Source organism: Pan troglodytes, chromosome 8 (genome assembly GCF_028858775.2).
Source record: "Pan troglodytes isolate AG18354 chromosome 8, NHGRI_mPanTro3-v2.0_pri, whole genome shotgun sequence".
Lineage (NCBI taxonomy): Eukaryota > Metazoa > Chordata > Mammalia > Primates > Hominidae > Pan > Pan troglodytes.
The window spans coordinates 134,880,435-134,900,857 of record NC_072406.2 but is presented as its reverse complement, the minus strand read 5'-3'; the positions used below and the strand labels follow the sequence as shown (position 1 = coordinate 134,900,857).

The 20,423-nt window shown below is 42.8% G+C and overlaps 1 protein-coding gene across 3 annotated transcripts in view; it reads right to left on the bottom strand.

The window, feature by feature from the left end:
- The window catches only part of LOC745251 (deleted in malignant brain tumors 1 protein), a 70,295-nt gene that overhangs the window by 14,831 nt on the left and 35,041 nt on the right, over window positions 1–20,423 (bottom strand). For 2 of the 3 annotated variants that reach the window (XM_063782231.1, XM_063782232.1), the window contains 7 exons: window positions 19,827–19,980; window positions 16,784–17,001; window positions 15,502–15,606; window positions 13,138–13,449; window positions 12,535–12,558; window positions 11,511–11,555; window positions 338–370 (listed from right to left, as the gene is read on the bottom strand). In XM_063782231.1, the coding sequence (XP_063638301.1) occupies window positions 338–370; window positions 11,511–11,555; window positions 12,535–12,558; window positions 13,138–13,449; window positions 15,502–15,606; window positions 16,784–17,001; window positions 19,827–19,980 (891 nt within the window). Of the gene's footprint in view, window positions 1–337; window positions 371–6,280; window positions 6,341–8,352; window positions 8,383–10,564; window positions 10,610–11,510; window positions 11,556–12,534; window positions 12,559–13,137; window positions 13,450–15,501; window positions 15,607–16,783; window positions 17,002–19,826; window positions 19,981–20,423 lie in introns of all 3 variants that reach the window. The other variant, XR_010147061.1, reaches the window with a different exon arrangement.

Here is a 20,423-nt window from a genome sequence, read left to right as displayed (position 1 = left end):
CTACTGGTCTGTGACCTGGGGGTTGAGGATCCCTGCCTTACTTAGACTACCAGTCAGTGAATGTCTTCATGGATTCAACTTGGCCTAATAGGTTGAACAAATTTTTCCCTTGGCTTATGCATTGAGCTGAGTTGCCCAGAATTCACTGATCATCATCAGGGGATCAGAGATGGCCTTTAAGAGTAAGGTTAATATAAACATATTTAAAAACTCAAAAGATGACTAAAAATGAAAGAATTTAACCAGGACATAAAAAGTTGTTTAATCAATTCACTGGAAAACCAAACAAAAAAAATTATAGCAAGCCAGATGGAACCCAAAATAACACTTAAATTACCTTTTGAGGTGGTTAGAGCAGTATTCAAAGACACTGGAAATGAGAAAAGGTAATTGGTCAAAACCTACCAAATGGCAAACAAATTTTGTTTCATAGTTAATTTGTTTTCTTCTCTGTGTCCCTAGAACACGGAAATCATGGTTTTCATTTATTTAATTAACAAATATTGACTGCCCACTCCTCTGTGCCAGGGACTGTGCCAGGGCTGGAGTAAAACAGCCAACAAAACTACATAGGTTCTTTCTGTCCTCAAAGACAGGACTGTGTCATGGGAAATTCAGATGAGGTCAAGTGATTATACAAATAAATGTAAAATTGCAATTGTAGCAAGTGCTATGAAGGAGAGAGGCACGATGGTACCAGAGCCCATGGCAGGTGATCGGACCTAGCCAGGAAAGTCCTCTCTCTATCTTACCATCCTCCAACCACCACCTCATGCCAGGCAGAGGGTCTGGCCTGGATGAGGCACCCTGCTCAAAGACCATGATAACTTGATACCACACTGCCCCCAAGCCTGCCTAGTCTTGGCCCCAGTGGTGGACAGAGGTGATCCTGGTGTCCCATTTGCATACATTTGTAGTGCAGTGGGCAGAGGGCATTACCAGGTGAAGGAGTTACTTCTTCTGAAGTGGAAATTATGCCTGAATATGAAACATGAGCAGAAATGTTAGTCAATTGATCAGAAAATTTTTATTCATTTTCTGATTATACACAGTTCTGCCTTTACTTTGGTCTCATTTACTAGGAGGCTTTGTTGTCGGAAAAATTCACCTATGATGACTAGTTGTTTTCCACCCTCTCAAATTCCCATCTTCCTGAATTAAAAACATATGCACGTTATAAATTAAATCCTTCCTGAACTGAAACATGCTTTCCTGTTCTTTTAAATAAAAGATACTTTAGTTCTGCTCTGATTTTAGTTATTTCTTGCCTTCTGCTAGCTTTTGAATGTGTTTGCTCTTGCTTTTCTAGTTCTTTTAATTGTCATGTTAGGGTGTCAATTTTGGATCTTTCCTGCTTTCTCTTGTGGGCATTAAGTGCTGTAAATTTCCCTCTACACACTGCTTTGAATGTGTCCCAGAGATTCTGGTATGTTGTGTCTTTGTTCTCGTTGGTTTCAAAGAACATCTTTATTTCTGCCTTCATTTCATTATGTACCCAGTAGTCATTCAGGAGCAGGTTGTTCAGTTTCCATGTAGTCAAGCGGTTTTGAGTGAGTTTCTTAATCCTGAGTTCTAGTTTGATTGCACTGTGGTCTGAGAGACAGTTTGTTATAATTTCTGTTCTTTTACATTTGCTGAGGAGAGCTTTACTTCCAACTATGTTGTCAATTTTGGAATAGGTGTGGTGTGGTGCTGAAAAAAATGTATATTCTGTTGATTTGGGGTGGAGAGTTCTGCAGATGTCTATTAGGTTCACTTGGTGCAGAGCTGAGTTCAATTCCTGGGTATCCTTGTTAACTTTCTGTCTCGTTGATCTGTCTAATGTTGACAGTGGGGTGTTAAAGTCTCCCATTATTATTGTGTGGGAGTCTAAGTCTCTTTGTAGGTCACTAAGGACTTGCTTTATGAATCTGGATGCTCCTGTATTGGGTGCATATATATTTAGGATAGTTAGCTCTTCTTGTTGAATTGATCCCTTTACCATTATGCAATGGCCTTCTTTGTCTCTTTTGATCTTTGTTGGTTTAAAGTCTGTTTTATCCGAGACTAGGATTGCAATCCCTGCCTTTTTTTGTTTTCCATTTGCTTGGTAGATCTTCCTCCATCCTTTTATTTTGAGCTTATGTGTGTCTCTGCACGTGAGATGTGTTTCCTGAATACAACACACTGATGGGTCTTGACTCTTTATCCAATTTGCCAGTCTGTGTCTTTTGATTGGAGCATTTAGTCCATTTACATTTAAAGTTAATATTGTTATGTGTGAATTTGATCCTGGGATTAGAGACACAAAAAACCCTTCAAAAAATTAATGAATTCAGGAGCTGGTTTTTTGAAAGGATCAACAAAATTGATAGACTGCTAGCAAGACTAATAAAGAAGAAAAGAGAGAAGAATCAAATAGACGCAATAAAAAATGATAAAGGGGATATCACCACCGATCCCACAGAAATACAAACTACCATCAGAGAATACTACAAACACCTCTATGCAAATAAACTAGAAAATCTAGAAGAAATGGATAAATTCCTCGACACATACATCCTCCCAAGACTAAATCAGGAAGAAGTTGAATCTCTGAATAGACCAATAACAGGCTCTGAAATTGTGGCAATAATCAATAGCTTACCAACAAAAAGAGTCCAGGACCAGATAGATTCACAGCCGAATTCTACCAGAGGTACAAGGAGGAACTGGTACCATTCCTTCTGAAACTATTCCAATCAATAGAAAAAGAGGGAATCCTCCCTAACTCATTTTATTAGGCCAGCATCATCCTGATACCAAAGCCGGGCAGAGACACAACCAAAAAAGAGAATTTTAGACCAATATCCTTGATGAACATTGATGCAAAAATCCTCAATAAAATACTGGCAAACCAAATCCAGCAGCACATCAAAAAGCTTATCCACCATGATCAAGTGGGCTTCATCCCTGGGATTCAAGGCTGGTTCAATATAAGCAAATCAATAAATGTAATCCAGCATATAAATAGAACCAATGACAAAAACCACATGATTATCTCCATAGATTCAGAAAAGGCCTTTGATAAAATTCAACAACCCTTCATGCTAAAAACTCTCAATAAATTATGTATTGATGGGATGTATCTCAAAATAATAAGAGCTATTTATGACAAACCCACAGCCAATATCATACTGAATGGGCAAAAACTAGAAGCATTCCCTTTGAAAACTGGCACAAGACAGGGATGCTCTCTCTCACCACTCCTATTCAACATAGTGTTGGAAGTTCTGGCCAGGGCAATCAGGCAGGAGAAGGAAATAAAGGGCATTCAATTAGGAAAAGAGGAAGTCAAATTGTCCCTGTTTGCAGATGACATGATTATATATCTAGAAAACCCCATTGTCTCAGCCCAAAATCTCCTGAAGCTGATAAACAACTTCAGCAAAGTCTCAGGATACCAAATCAATGTACAAAAATCACAAGCATTCTTATACACCAATAACAGACAAACAGAGAGCCAAATCATGAGTGAACTCCCATTCACAATTACTTCAAAGAGAATAAAATACCTAGGAATCCACCTTACAAGGGACTTGAAGGACCTCTTCAAGGAGAACTACAAACCACTGCTCAAGGAAATAAAAGAGGATACAAACAAATGGAAGAACATTCCATGCTCATGGGTAGGAAGAATCAATATCGTGCAAATGGCCATACTGCCCAAGGTAATTTACAGATTCAATGCCATCCCCATCAAGCTACCAATGACTTTCTTCACAGAATTGGAAAAAACTACTTTAAAGTTCATATGGAACCAGAAAAGATCCCTCATTGCCAAGTCAATCCTAAGCCAAAAGAACAAAGCTGGAGGCATCACACTACCTGACTTCAAACTATACTACAAGGCTACAGTAACCAAAACAGCATGGTACTGGTACCAAAACAGAAATACAGATCAATGGAACAGAACAGAGCCCTCAGAAATAATGCCACATATCTACAACTGTCTGATCTTTGACAAACCTGAGAAAAACAAGCAATGGGGAAAGAATTCCCTATTTAATAAATGGTGCTGGGAAAACTGGCTAGCCATATGTAGAAAGCTGAAACTGGATCCCTTCCTTACACCTTATACAAAAATCAATTCGAGATGGATTAAAGATTTAAACGTTAGACCTAAAACCATAAAAACCCTGGAAGAAAACCTAGGCATTACCATTCAGGACATAGGCATGGGCAAGGACTTCATGTCCAAAACACCAAAAGCAATGGCAACAAAAGACAAAATTGACAAATGGGATCTAATTAAACTAAAGATCTTCTGCACAGCAAAAGAAACTACCATCAGAGTGAACAGGCAACCTACAACATGGGAGAAAATTTTTGCAACCTACTCATCTGACAAAGGGCTAATATCCAGAATCTACAATGAACTCAAACAAATTTACAAGAAAAAAACAAAGAACTCCATCAAAAAGTGGGTGAAGGACATGAACAGACACTTCTCAAAAGAAGACATTTATGCAGCCAAAAAACACAGGAAAAAATGCTCATCATCACTGGCCATCAGAGAAATGCAAATCAAAACCACAATGAGATACCACCTCACACCAGTTAGAATGGCAATCATTCAAAAGTCAGGAAACAACAGGTGCTGGAGAGGATGTGGAGAAATAGGAACACTTTTACACTGTTGGTGGGACTGTAAACTAGTTCAACCATTGTGGAAGTCAGTGTGGCGATTCCTCAGGGATCTAGAACTAGAAATACCATTTGACCCAGCCATCCCATTACTGGGTATATACCCAAATGACCATAGATCATGCTGCTATAAAGACACATGCACACTTATGTTTATTGCGGCATTATTCACAATAGCAAAGACTTGGAACCAACCCAAATGTCCAACAATGATAGACTGGATTAAGAAAATGTGGCACATATACACCATGGAATACTATGCAGCCATAAAAAATGATGAGTTCATGTCCTTTGTAGGGACATGGATGAAATTGGAAATCATCATTCTCAGTAAACTATCGCAAGAACAAAAAACCAAACACCACATATTCTCACTCATAGGTGGGAATTGAACAATGAGATCACATGGTCACAGGAAGGGGAATATCACACTCTGGGGACTGTGGTGGGGTGGGGGGAGGGGGGAGGGATAGCATTGGGAGATATATCTAATGCTAGATGACGAGTTAGTGGGTGCAGCGCACCAGCATTGCACATGTATACATATGTAACTAACCTGCACAATGTGCATATGTACCCTAAAACTTAAAGTATAATAAAATAAATAAATAAATAAATAAATAAATAAATAAATAAAAAAGAAAATGTGGCACATATACCCCATGGAATACTATGCAGCCATAAAAAATGATGAGTTCATGTCCTTAGTAGGGACATGGATGAAATTGGAAATCATCATTCTCAGTAAACTATCGCAAGGACAAAAAACCAAACACCGCATGTTCTCACTCATAGGTGGGAATTGAACAATGAGAACACATGGACACAGGAAGGGGAACATCACACTCTGGGGACTGTTGTGGGGTGGGGGGAGTGGGGAGGGATAGCATTAGGAGATATACCTAATGCTAAATGACAAGTTAACGGGTGCAGCACACCAGCATGGCACATGTATACATATGTAACTAACCAGCACATTGTGCACATGTACCCTAAAACTTAAAGTATAATAATAATAAAATAAAAATTAGAAAAAGAAAAAAAAAGATACTGATCATACTTGAACTTGCATGAACTTGGACTCATTAGGAAGAGTATCATTGTTGTTCCAGGATTCAATACAGAGCTCTCTCAAAGGATGCTGAGGTAAGTGGGCATTTTTGCTCCATTTAGAAAGTGACACTGAATTTTTTTTTTTTGAACCCTTCTATGGCTATCAGAGCATCTGCTAGCATTTCCTGCCATTGCCAATGTAGCTTCTCTATTAGGTCTATACCTCCTAGCAGCCTGCACTCCCTCCCCAGCCTGTTGTCTCTACTAATATATAGTCAGCAGGGAGACCAGATAGCCAGCTGTTATGAGTGTGTAGAAAGTAAGAACAAGCTCTCAGTAACAGGCTCTGTGGTATACCTCTGTGGGTATTCAAACACTTGAGCTTGAATTCTAGGATCTCAGTTTGGGTGCATGAGGCACTCTTTGTCTGTTTCTGGGTTCTAGTCTATTTTCCAGAGGATTAATTTAGCCAAGTGACTCCTGGACAAATAGTGGTATAATTGTACTAGCTAGGTAAATTTCAACATAGCAATATCCCTAATATAGGTAATAAAGGACATACTAGGAAAAAACTTGTTACCAGGTGTAAGGGCCAAATCTGTGGCTGAAATTGAAGCAGGAACTGTCAAGACAAGCAAAAGTTAAGAGAAAATTATAGTTAAATGCCATCCTTGTCAATCAAGTTTATTGGTAAAGATTTTTTTTAAATTACACTGTTTACAAATTATGCCCCAGCCATGTTCCTGTTTCATTCTCCTATTCTCTGTTCATTAAGCTAAGGGGATTAATAATGGGGCAGGTGGGTCATGGGGCTAGGACTCAAGAGACTTGGGTTCTAGTCCCTAGTCTTTGAGGAACAGAGTATGTGACCTTGGACAAGCTCCTTTGCATCTCTGAGCTTCAGCTACTACATCTGAAGGGCTAGTCCGTGGAGGAGTAGCATCTGTATCACCTTGTTAGAAATATGGGTTCTCAGGATCCACTAGAACCAGAATCTGTATTTTGACAAGATCTCCATGACAGCTATGTACACATTAAGGTTTGAGAAGCACCAAGCGTGCAAATGGAGATGTCTATAGGCTTAGACATGCATGGCGGCCAGGAAGAAATGGGAGAAAGAGCATGTGCCATATAAAGGAGGCAGTCATTTCCTGCTCAGCCCCAACCAATTGGTGCCCTGCTGAAATTCACGTTGACCATTCTCAGATTTTTCAATCAAAGCTGGAAATCTGGATTTTTGTAGGATATATTTCATTATTAAGAGGTGGGATTAAAAATAATGTAAACATGCATAGGTAAAACTGAGTTGTCTGCATCCAAACACATGGCAGGCCAAAACTGCCCACTTGTGACTTCCAGTCTGAGCAATCTCTAAGCTTTCTTCCAACTTTTAGAAAAATGTTACACTGTGATGGTGCCATATGACTTGTTCTTGCCTAAAAGAACTGGTGAACAATTTTCACAGATCCAATCACCAAAAGAGCAGCATGTTTCCTTGTTTGATTTTCCTTAGAGGTTAGTGTGTACCAATCCTGGCAGAAGGCTTTGAGATTTTTGGAAATATGGACAGTTCAGAGAAAACTTGAGTTGAGCTGACTTGAATTGATGTGGTATTTCACTCACTTATTTAGCCAAACAGTGGTTAACTTAAGCCTTAGGATGATCCCCAAAGTGTCCAGAGGAAGGAATTTTATAAAAGGACACATGGGTTAATTACATTAGGGAGCCAAGCCAGAACTCAGCAGGCGGCAGCACACACATCCCTAAGGAGGTGACTATGAAGCTCCCATCACCGTGTTCTTACACAAGTGTGACCTGACCACTCAGTCCCCAGGACAAGCTTCCGAGGTGGCTGTTTTCATCCTCTTGTTCTATACATGAAGAAACTGAGGCTCTGAAAGGTGAGGAGATTTGACTGCTGTGACCTAATTGGTTAAGGCTGGAGCCAGAACGTAATCCCAGGTTCTCTGGCTCCAAATCCTGCGAGGAGGCTCCATTGCCACTCAAAAGGCTTCAGTGGTCAAAGAAGTTTGAGAATCATTGCATTAAACCAAGTTTTTTTTTTTAAAGATCCCTTACTACAGGGCTTGTCAGAGACTTTAATGTGTTAATAGGCTGTGAATCTTCAAGAGAGGGATATGGCATTTCCCTAACTTACTTAGCTGTGTGAATCCTTCTTTAAAATTTGCATATCAATAGATTAATATACTGTAATGTGGAACACACTTGAGAGATGTGGTACTCCATTATTTTCTGAAAATGCAGATTAAAGTAGTTTTGCCTGAGATATCTGAAGTCCTGTGGTTTGGGGGTTAAAAAAAACCCAGACTCACTGGACACCCAAACGTATGGACACTGATGAGGATGTAAGTGAAGCCAGTCACTAAAACTTGATTTCAAAGACCAGCTGTTGCACCAAAGAGGAAGGAAACAAACTAGACATATTGTGTGCTATGTATGGAAGGCACACAATCTCTGTCAATGTACTCCTTCATTTAATGAATATATAAGCACCTTATACATTGATATGAGCTGATATTTAATTTTTATGAGATATAAACTCCAACCCTAACCATATGCAAAGCAATCTACACATATCTGATTTATAGAAAACAAGAAAGAAACTAAAATTACCAGGTGAAGTGGTTATTTCTGTAGCTGATGCTGAAATTGCAAAACAAACAGGAATTTAGGTTTGTTTAATTTTAAAAATTTATATCTCAGATACATTAAAATTAGATACAGAACAACTTTTGAGATGTAAAATTAAAAATGACAAAGGTTTCTTTGTTAAGACTGAAAGAGTGACAGGGATGCAAAAGGCAGAAAGTGAGAAACACCTATTGGTTGTGAGAACCCCCTGGGATGGATCAGAGAGGCTGTTTCACTGAAGCACTGAAGAGGACATCATTTCTAGAATGGCAAAGTACTAGGAGCCTTCCTAATTCTGACTTTAGGTTTCTAATGTTGATTTCCCATTTTCACCAAATTATAACACAACACTAAGTTGTCTGAGCACTAAAGGAAAGTGATTCCTTAACATAATAAAGCATATTATGACCCTTGATTCAGTATTCATTTACTTTTGTTAATTATCCATTACAGTTTAAATGCACAAATGACTCTAACCCTCCCACTGGAATGCAAGCTCCATGAGGGCAGGATTGTCTGTTGTGTTCATTGCTACATCCTCAGCACCTAGAATTGTGCCTGGCACATATGAAGTGCTCAATAAATATTTGTTAAATAAATGGATGAATTCAATCCTTTTAGTGTAGTCTTTGTCCTATAAAATTAAGATAAGCTAAGCAGTGAATATTACATTTCATTTCCTTTTCTATTCTACTTTTTTGGCAAGAGAAAGAAACATAGATAATGCACAAACTGGGCTGATTTTTTTTTTAAGGAAACTATCTCAAACCACAGAGGCCAAAAGAAGATAGCGTTGAAGCTTTCACACAGTATGTAGATGAGAGGATCTGGGTTTTGTTCACGGAATTTCCTGGAGCAGCACTGCAAAGTCAGCTTTAAAGCTCAAAACAGACAACTTTGGGACAAAGTCTAGGAAGTGCCATTACCCCAGTGAATAGTTCACAGAAAGGATCTGGTAATTCCTTGAAGACTGCAGAGACAGAGGGCCCTAAGGTGAACTCATTAGGCCTTGAATCAAACACTGAGTAGATCAACAAATTAAGGAAAGCTGAGAATAGCCAAGAGGCCTCCGGAACCAAGATCAGGGCAGGATGTGGGGCTGAGGGACTTGGGGCTGACCCAGGGTTGTATTATATGTCATTATGTATCCGTTGCCCCAGGGAGCTCAGTGTTGAGAGTGGACCTTGGGCATTTGTTTAGAGGATGCCAGTGAGACACAAACTTCCTCACATTGGTTTCCAGGTCCCCCACTGAGAGTCATGGCTCTGGCGGCCTCAGGAGAAAGCTGGAAGTCAGTATCTGTGCAGATGAGCCCAGCATCCTCATGGTGGCCACAGCTGTGGATGGACAGACCCAGATAGCCACGCTGGCCTAGTGTGGTCTCCATGCCTTGACACTGCCCATCGTCCAGGAGGGTGTGTCCCATGCCGCCACCCCCCACCCCTGCAACCAAGTGGCCATTCCCTGGGGTGGCCAACACCCTCCCCACAACCCAGCTGCCGGCACACCATGTGGGCAGCGTTGACGCCCCAGAGGTTGTCGCACACAGTCCCCCATGTGCCATTGTGGTAGACTTCAATGTGCCCTTTGCATTGGCTCCTCTCATCTGCCAACTTGACAATGGGCAAGGCTGGGGGAGACCCAGAGGTTATCACTGGAATGTGATCAGCTCTTCTGGCAGACACTAGTGGGACTTTTCTTTAGTTCTTAAAATAATACACACTCTAAATTCCAAAACTCTAGACACTCTTGCTTCCTGCTTCTGGGTCCCGTAGGACTAAGTCAAACTAGTGCTTGCAAATTCCGTAACTGACTTTTTGAGGCTATTTGTGATTTCCAATATTTTGTTCCCTCATTCTCATCTTTGGATTAGAAACATGGCAATTACACGGATAAGGATAAATATCTGTTTTGAAGCTGAGCCATCAAACTGATAGGCAATAGCATGGGGATATGTCAAACTCAACCTTTCATTATTTCATTATTACTGGGGCCCAGGTTCACAGTTAAAAACATTTTTCAGGATCCAGAGATTAGACAAGTGGCAGTCACCTCTGTAACCTCTCCCTCTGTATCAGCTCTGTATTTTCTCAGTCCTGGAGAGACATGAATCTGGGTGGGCACTGACATTACAGGGAGTCCCCTAGACAGATTCAATAATTAGGAAGTTTGAGGGAAGCAATCAAGGGATTACCAATGCTGGGGCCCATTTCTGTCAATGCTGGGGCAACTTCAACAGCTGAAAGGGAAAACCAACGCATCATCACAAGCACATCAGCACTTTAAAAGATTAACCCCACACTACACAATGTCTCTGCACCACTTTTCCCTCCCATGGGGGTGACCCTCACTGTCTGACAGTAATTGGAAGCATCTGTCTGAACTTTGCCAGGGTAGCATCATTGATGGTCACCTGGGGGATTTGAAGCTACAAGGATGGATGATGAACATTTGATGCCACTTTAACTCAGAGTTGTTATGCTGACACACCATGACTTGTTTGAAACACTGAACACTAAGTCTTCAGATTTAAAAAAAAAAAAAGCGTCATTTTCCAGGTGGTTTTTCTAAAAATTCCAAGAAATAGAGTTGAATGCTTGGAGCTCAGATTTTGCATTCCTAACTCAGGTCTCTCCAAGAACATTATGAAATTCTTGGTACAAAATTAATTTTGCTTTACTTGAATTTAGAAAATTGTAAAGTATGGATTGAGAAATGATGAAGGTGGTTGGGATTGGAAAATCAAGCAGCAGAAGACAGAACATCACTGTGACAAGCAAGTAAAAAATTGACCAAGTGAAACGGACCCCTGCGCCCAAAGCAGATGAAGCTGACTCTAAGGATCTGCATCCCCAGGAACTGGGGCTGGTTCCCGAGGCCCCTGTAGAAGGACCTGCAGGAGCAGTATCCTGCTGCTGCTGTTGCTGCAGAGGGCGGTGGCTGAGTGAGCTCTCTTCTTGGAAAGACACCCACTCCACGAGAATCCTCCATGTCACCAGCTTGCCTCTCATGAGAACAGCTCTTATTGCACACAGCACCAGGGCCAGGGAAATCGCATTTGCTACATTTCCATTAGTCACAAATGGTCAGACCCTCAGCATCAGAAAAACTGTTACAAAATATAAGAATGGGGAAAGTACCTCTTAGATGAAAATCGCTTGGGTGCTCCCCAGGAGTTGAGGAAGCTATGGCGTAAAAAAGAAAAATAGTTAGCATAATTACATTCCAAACACACACAATGATATTTAATACTCTTCTCAAATATCATCTAAATCACATGTATGAGTCTGCCTTTAAACAACCCTATCCAGGCTCTTATCTAATAGCTACCACTTAAAATTTGATAGCACCCTGTACATGGGTGTGTATTATTCTGATTAAGAATAAGAAAATAAAAGAAATAAAATTCATGTTGGGATTGTGAACATTTGGCCCCATAGACAGGGGCGCCTTGTCAGAATCACAGAGTTCAGCAGCTGCTGCTGGGACCCAGGTGGGGCTGCAGGTAGAGGAGCAGCTCCTGTCCCCAGCCCTTCCTGCCCCCAGGCTCTCCTGCCCTCAGGCCTTCCTGCCCCCAGGCCCTCCTGCCCCCAGGGTCTCCTGCCCCCAGCCCTTCCTGCCCCCAGGCTCTCCTGCCCCCAGGCCCTCCTGCCCCCAGCCCTTCCTGCCCCCAGCCCTTCCTGCCCCCAGGCTCTCCTGCCCCCAGGGTCTCCTGCCCCCAGGCCTTCCTGCCCCCAGGCCCTCCTGCCCCCAGCCCTTTTGCCCCCAGGGTCTCCTGCCCCCAGGCTCTCCTGCCCCAGGCTCTCCTGCCCCCAGGCCCTTCTGCCCCAGGTCTCCTTCCCCTATGGCCGCCTGCCTTCTCTGGATTGTCATGGCCTCTGTTGCATGAACCAACCCTTTGGTTCAAGTATCTTAGAGTCCTGTTGAAATGCTCTCATCTGTGGAAGGGATGACATATCAACCTGCTGACATCCAGCCAAGGGAATGGGAAACAGCCCTGGGTCTTCACCTTCTGGGAGGGTGAAAGGGTCTGGAGCTCAGAGCATTGTCAAGGAAAGTTAAAGCTCATAAGGGAGACCCAGCATAGGCTGGGGTTGGGAGACCAAGTAGAGGTGATGGCTAGCCACCAGTCAGCAAATAAAATGGACACAAACTCATAGATACCTGGATGTCCAGAAGCTGCAGAATCTGCAGAGATAAAGGAAATGAGGGTGGTTTAATAATAGAAATTGGAATGGCAGAGTGGTTTAAAGATCATTGTTTCAGTTTAAATGTGACTCAAGGAAGCTGGGTATAAACAATCAGTCTTAAGCATCCAGGGCTCTCCCCTCTGGGTTTATACAGCCAGGTGTAGGTTGTGGGATGTTTAACCTGGCTACAAACCTTGAGGCAGTGATGCTGATAGAATTTGCCTTAGTAAATAAAACACCAACAAAATGGTAATATTTTTGTGTGTTTATGGTTTGTCTGATGCTTGACTAAATGTTCTACATGGGTTGCCTCAATTAATTCTCCCAATAACTCCATGGAATAAATGCCATGATTTTCTTTCTTTTACAATTAATTGAACTTTGCAGGTACTCAAGTTGAATGGGACCCTCCCATGTATTGAAACAGCTGGGCATAGTTTCCAGAGTCTGAGCAGAAATCCACTGTTCTGCACGTGGGGAAAGGTTTAAGGCACAGAGGCATTTTCAGACTCTATCTGAGGATCTCGGGCTTGGTCCAGGCAGCTGCAAGACTGGCCCAGGGCGGACCTTCACTCACCTAAGCAGATGACGCCAGCATCTTCATGGTGCCCACAGTTGTGGGTGTACCAACCGCTGTGAGGGCACTGCCCCAGGGAGGACTCCCTTCCCGTGCAGTTGACGTCATCGAGGAGGATGCTGCCTGATCCAGGGCTGAAGCTGGCTCCTGGGAGGGCAGACATGGCCAGGCCACAGCCCAGCTGCCTGCAGACCACGTGGGCATCCTCTATAGACCAGCTGTCATCACACACGGTGCCCCAGGCATTGGCATGGTAGACCTCGACTCGGCCCTCACATCTGCTGGACCCGTTCACCAGCCGCAGTCCCAGACCTTGTAGACATTCCAAAGAACGACCTCATGAAGTCACATCCACAAAGGCCACCAGAGAAGCCACAATTTCCTGGGAATTGTGCACTGATAATTGAGGATAATGAATCCACTCCCTCCTTTATTTCATTTTGTTCATGTTTGCCTTGGTACTACTCTGTGTATTTTTTGTGATTGGTTAAGAAATGGTTGTTCCTCGCCATTGGCTGGACCTGGCCTGCCCTAAGGCATAACTGTTCTTTCCCTGTGTGTGGTGAAGTCTTGGTTTCTGACATTCACAGGGTGTGCTGGATTTTTCACAAGAAGCTGTCATGCATACACTGTGTGTGTGTGTGTGTGTATGTGTGTGTATATGTGTGTGGGTGTGAGTTTCTGTGTGCCCTTGCATACGTTGATCAAGAGACAGTAACAATAGCTCCCATCTCTGTTATTCCTGGGATCAGGCATAACCTATGTGTGAAGACATTCCAGGGATTGGAAAGAGCCATCATTGCAGGCTGCCTCCTATGTTCAAAGGACAATGTTATAAAAGGGAGCAGAAGCTGGTTGTGCTTGCAACACAGATAAGGTGAGCCCACAGGTGGGGATGTGTGGAGATTTGGGGTGAGCAGGCAACCTGGCCTTCCTGGGGGCCTCTTCCAAACCAGCCCCCAAAAGCCATTCTCACATCTCATAGCCTCTTCTTTCCTGTCACTTTCCAATCACAGATTTTCCAGGTGAACCTGGACATTGCCAGCACTTCCTCCGGCAGCCTGAGGCCATGGAGGAGGGTGGAAGTCAGGATGCTTCCTCCCTGGTGCTGGGATGTTTGTGAATTCAAACTGCATAGAGGGAGGGCCAGAGAAGTGAGAAGAAACAGTTACCTGTCCATGTGGGCACCTCTGTTGGCTTTGGAAAAGATGCTGCAAAAGGGGACAATTATACAACATCTTAGGTAAACGTCAAACATCGAATTTTCAGTCCATTGTGGGTCGGCTGTCTGCTCTGTGGATTATCTACAGACACCTTCTGGTTCTGAATGGGATTTCCTTCTCATGGCCTTTCTCTGTGGGCATCACCCAACTGGCATGTTAGAAAATATAAGCTCGGGAAAACCGTGGCTTGGTGGCTGATCTTTTTTTTTTTTAATACATATATATTATTTATTTATTATTTATTTTGAGATGAAATCTTGCTCTGCTGCTCAGGCTGGAGTGCAGTGGCATGATCTCAGCTCACTGCAACCTCCGTCTCCTGGGTTCAAGCAATTTTCCTGCCTCAGCCTCCTGAGTAGCTGGGATTACAGACATGCCCCACCAAGCCCAGCTAATTTTTGTATTTTTAGTAGAGACGGGGTTTCACCATGTTGGCCAGGCTGGTCTCAAACTCCTGACCTCAGGTGATCAGCCCACCTCAGCCTCCAAAAGTGCTGGGATTACAGGTGTGAGTCACTGCACCTGGCCAACAGATATATTTTAAATTCAAGAAAACATCCTTTGGGGACCTGTGTTGTTCAGTATAAGCTACCCTGGTGCTACTTCTAAGTGCTTAGGGTCATTTCTCTCTTTCCTAGCTCCTCTCTGCATATTGTACTTTACTCTTCTAAGGGCCTGTCGTGGAAGAGCTGCTGGCTGAATTGAATTGGAAGTGTAAAGACCACTGGCCAAATAGAGCTGGGAGCAAACTATAACTTGATGCTCTTAGCTTCTCCATTCTTAACAATTCTGTCAAGAAGAAGGCAGTACCCAGAGATAAACCCCTGCCAGGCTTTGACATTGGATGAGGTGAGGGTCAGAGATAGTGGCTGACTCTGCGAGTAGTATGCCCCGCCCACTACTGGGCAAGGGCTGGCCTGGATATTCACACAGTGAAACCCCCTGGATTTCCTCATCCTCATCCAGGGGAGAAAATGTAGGCAGGAAGCAGCTCAGAGATTTGCTAGAGGCCTCACAGACAGTAAATGAAGAGGCTGGGAAGATAAGCCCAGGGCATCTGGACCCTAAATAACTACCCTACTGCCTAGGGGGCTTTGCTGGGGCAAGTTATAGCTCATCAATTCAAAACAACACAAATTACCTGAGGTTGGGTAACTCACAGCAGCAGATGCTCCTAGGTAAGGCAGAGAGGCAGTGGAAGACATAGACGGTGTGGGTAGCTCATCTCTCTTCAGTTCTCCTAAACCTGAGAGAGAGGTAGGCTTGCTTACTTCAGTCAGAAAGGTACCATGTCTTGTTTGGCGGAGAACCTGCACACAATCTGGCATCTAAAAATGGCCCTGAGTTACTTTGGTTACAACTACTAGATGTCCTAGATCACCATGCTTGTGTCTGTTCTGTTGCCAGACATGTGATGTCATCTCTTTTCTCTTCTTCCTTCTTATTCTTTCTTCTTCCTTCTCTCTCCTCCTTCTCTTTTCTTTCTCTCTCTCTTCCTCTCCCTCTCTCTCCTTCCTTCCTCTCCCTCTCTCTCCTTCCTTCCTCTCCCTCACTCTCCTTCCTTCCTCTCCCTTACTCTCCTTCCTTCTTTCCCTTCCTTCCTTCCTTCCCTTCCCTCCCTTTCCCTCCCCTTCCCTCCTTCCTATCTTTTTTGTTTTTGGCAAACTGTGGCTCCAGGGACGGCCCCTGGCATGGAGCAGTTGGTTTGGTTTTCTAATTCTTCCTGGGTGTATGTGTGAGTCTCGCCTCTGAGTAAGTGTCAGCTCATAAAGGGCAGAACCGCATTTATCTCAAGGACATACACCAGTCACCTCAGTGCAAGGAGGGAGCCAAAAGGCCCCTGAATGGGCCATGGAGCTGGGACAGGAGCTGAGGGCCAGGATGAAGAAAAGCTCAGAGCTTCTGCTTGGTGGTCCATCTGGGCACCTATGACCCACTCCCATGCTCTGCCCAGGGCCCTGGTTCCAAACCTCATGGCCCTTATAGCCCCCAGCCCTGTCCTCTGATGTCACTCGGCATGTAGCACACAGCTTCTAAGTGTTATAGGTGGTTTTTGTATTAAATTCAGCTTGAAGCAGGTGGCTAGTTGAGATAGTTTTGTCCCAGAATGATTTTTCTATTGCATTTTCCTTTACTTCTTTGGAGAAGAAGGGGGCTCTCTTTTGGATCCATCTACACACACAGTCAATGCAAACTATGAGATTTCAGGCCATCTGTTTCTTCAGCCAGGATGCTTTGGTGGAGAAAAGTGACAGGGAGTGGCAGAGCAGGGTTAGAGTGAGGTGGGGAGCTTTTAGTGTCTGCATGGATGTCACTCCAGATGTCATTAATGAGGGCCAGATTTAGAAAGCATCTTCTCTCTTAAAAGGAAAGATCATATATCAGATCTAACTTCCTCCCAAGGTATGTGTTAGGGTACCTACCGTTCTCCCTTTCATCTTGCTGAACGGTGTTGTACAGAGCATAAAACCCTGTGTTGGTGATCATGGCGTTGCTTCTGAACACTGTGGTCATGATGTTTGAAGAAGAAAGGAACGTGAGCTCTGTCCCAGCACAAAACCTGCCCATGGAGAGTGAGGCAGCCTGTTGTCCATCGAACACTTCGATAAAGTCGTAAGGACACCCATAGATGTCCTCTAATCTGAGGACATGAAGACAAAATTAATATCTCCAAGGAAATCTGCAAGATGTTTTAGAGTCATCTTTTGCATAGCATCCCGCCAAAAACTGCAGTCATCACTGCTACACCCCCTACTCATCATTTGACCTACTGAATCTGCCCTTCTGTCCTTTCCTACTGGGACTGCCCAGGTCTGTTGGGTTCTCATCTTCTACCCAGTCTATTTCAGTAACTTCTGGTATTCTGGCCTTCAGTCTCTCCTATCCTCTTCCTCTCTACCTCGAGTGTCTCAAGTGTCCCCCAACTCTTTAATTCAACTCTTGCCACTCTCTGGGGTGGTGGCAAATATCTAACAGTGCCTCATTGAGTTAAACTCTCCAGGAGACCCAGAGCAGGCAGAAATGGTGACAGTTGTAAGAGCTCCAAGGGTCTGTTGACTCCTCCCACCAATGCTCCGACCTGCCCTGTTCAAACCAAGTGTTTCATGAATGTTTCATCCAACCTGGATGATCAGAGAAGCTGACCCTGGCTGTCCTACCTGTTGCTGTCTTCTCCTTCTTTATTTTCTATCCTATTATCATGTATGTATATTTTTTTCTTCATAGCATTTTTCAATTTATCACTAGTTGAAATTGTCCACTGAGTCATTGGTTTATCTGAGTACCATTTGTCTCATCATCTAGAATATAAGCTCTGTGAGGGTAGAGATCTCGTCTTTCTTGGTTGGCACTATGAGTCTGATTCTAGTCCAGGGCCTGCTCAATAAATTGAGTGGAGGCTTAATAAATACATGTTGAAAGAACATCAACATTGATCTAACATGATACAAGTATGAGATATACATATTTGGATTTAAACAATAGTAAGCAGCCTTTGATGCCTGTATGATACATTCTCATTGCATAATATATACAAGATAGTCATAATTACAGTTGTACACAAACTAAATACTGCATTTGAAAACCTGCTTATTGCAGAACACATCTGTTCCAGTGAAGTAAAAGCCAAGTACCTTAAAATAACCCATTTTTATTTTTGTTTTCTTAAAGTAAGTGATCACATTTGTGTGTAAGGTGACAACAGTGTGGCAGTAACAGGTGACACTGCAACCTGAGAAATCATTTCATCAGAAAACAGGACATGCTTTAATTAGCAAGAATAAAACAGCATTAAGAGTAACATCAAAACCTGCAGTTACTTTTGCCCCTACCTAATAGTTTAAATATGGATATAATTTTTACAAATTGAGCATGAAGCAAGGTCCTGTAGGTGCTGAACTATTTTAAAAAATGAAAGTAAGAGTCAGGGTAAATCGGGGTTTTTCAATCTCAGCAGTATTGATATTTGGTGCTGGATAATTCTTTTCTGGACAAGGAGTTGGGGGAGCTGTCTTGTTCACTGCAGGACACTTAGCTGCATCTCTGGCCTCCACCCACTAGCTGACAGTGGTGCCTTCTAATTGTAACAGTAAAAAATGTCTCCAGACCTAGCCAAATGTCTTGTAAGGGTATATAATCACTTCCAGTTGAGAACTGGAATAACAATAAATAGTAAATGATAACCAACTTTATCTTCTGAGTAACAAAAAAGCAAATTTCAATAAATCTAGGCTTTTAACATCAAAATTCAGAAATCAGCCACTATGGTCTGGTTTTGGGCAACACCTTAAAAAGCTCCTTAATTTGTGTACTCCAAAATTATAGTACGAAACTTATGTTAGAACAATAACTTTGACATTACAGGGGATGTGGGCCATTGCAACTGTTTGGAATCACCATTTCCCAGAAGTGATAAAATGAAGCTATGCCCTAAAACACTAGAACTGTGAATTTCATAGATTTGAAATACATGGTACCAACTCTTCTCACATTGCTTTCAACAGATAAATGTATGTTGAACGAAGGAATAAATGTATGTTGAATCAATGAATGATAAATGCATTTTGCTCCTACTGCATAATGCCCCCTGACATTAGCTTATGTCTTTTCTATCAAAAAATATGTAGCTACCAAGTAAAGCCAATGGAGTTCGCCCCTCCGCCACCGAGTACCATTTTACATTTTTAAAAGCAGCATTTAACCATTCAGATTCTCAACTGCTGTGGTCAATGACGACAGATGGAAAGCAGTGGCAGAGGTCTGGGGCATACTGTGGGACAAAGTAAGGAGGAGAGAATGACCCAGGTGCAGTAGAGCAAGACGAAACCGGGGTGAAACATTATCAGGAAAAGTAATATTTTTGTTTAAATGTTACTCATGTATATGTATGCATATATGAAAATGTGTGTGTGTGTATATACACCTACATGCATATAAATGTACATTAAAATAGGATACATTCCTTAAAAATGAGTGACAGTTAAAGAAAGAAGTAGGAAGAACAAGGTGCATGATGGGGGAATGAATTAACTGTTTAATCTGTACAAGAAAATTCTTGGTAAGGACGTGATAGAAATTCTTGAAGAGAACAGGAAGCAGATTTGTGTAGCATCAGAGGGAAGAATGAAGATCAGACCATGAGGATGAAGAAGAACAGATCTGGGTTCAGATGGAGGAGGAAGCCTGTGTCTCAAATGGAACTGGTTAAAAGTGAAGGGGTGAGGTCTTCATGTGTGGGTTGCCCCAGCTACAGCTCAACAGGCTGGTGTCAGGGAGGCCCATGGGGTGTTCTCTTATTGCACAGGAAGTTGAGCTAACTGATTAAATAACTCTCCACAGCTCAGATGATCAGAGCAATTCTCGCCTAAAATGTGAAAGGATTTATCCCACAAAAGCCTACCTCATTGAGGAAAGTATGGATTCAAATCTAAACTGGCCTTAAAAGTAAAGAAAGAAAACATTGCTTACTTCAGGCTTGGGATCATCAGTTTTATGTGGAATTTCTCAGCCACCTGTATCACCCAGACGCACTCCAAGTCAGTGGGGTAGTTTGTAGGGTACCAAGGGCTGGAGAAGGAACCTGAGAGACTTGAAATCACTCCTCCACAAGAGTTACTTCCTCCTGTAAAAGCAGATGAGAGACCCACGGTTGGTTTCATTAGGTATGCACGTTGCATTTTTCCAGATGTAGAATCCAGAATTCCATCAAGGTCAGCAGTGGAGTCACTAAATGGGGAGTGGTCATGCTGGTGTAGACACAGTTGTGGCTTGGCTGGTGTGAGTGACTGTGCCACTGAGAGGGCATGAGGGAGGATGGAAGATGCATGATGGACAGGCAGGACCCTACAATTGATTGTGAGCGATATTGGAAATGGGATTGGACACATGCATGTAGCGTGTGTGTAGTGAGGGCAGCCTGTATTTCTTTGATGCTCTCCCCAAGTCTCCTGCCATGCAAACCAGCTCAGCTCAGATGTGGATAACCCACCCATTTGTGAGGGCTCCATCCCACCCATTGCCCCTGTGGTAGCCAGTGCGCACAGAAGTCCATTCTGCTTTTATGAA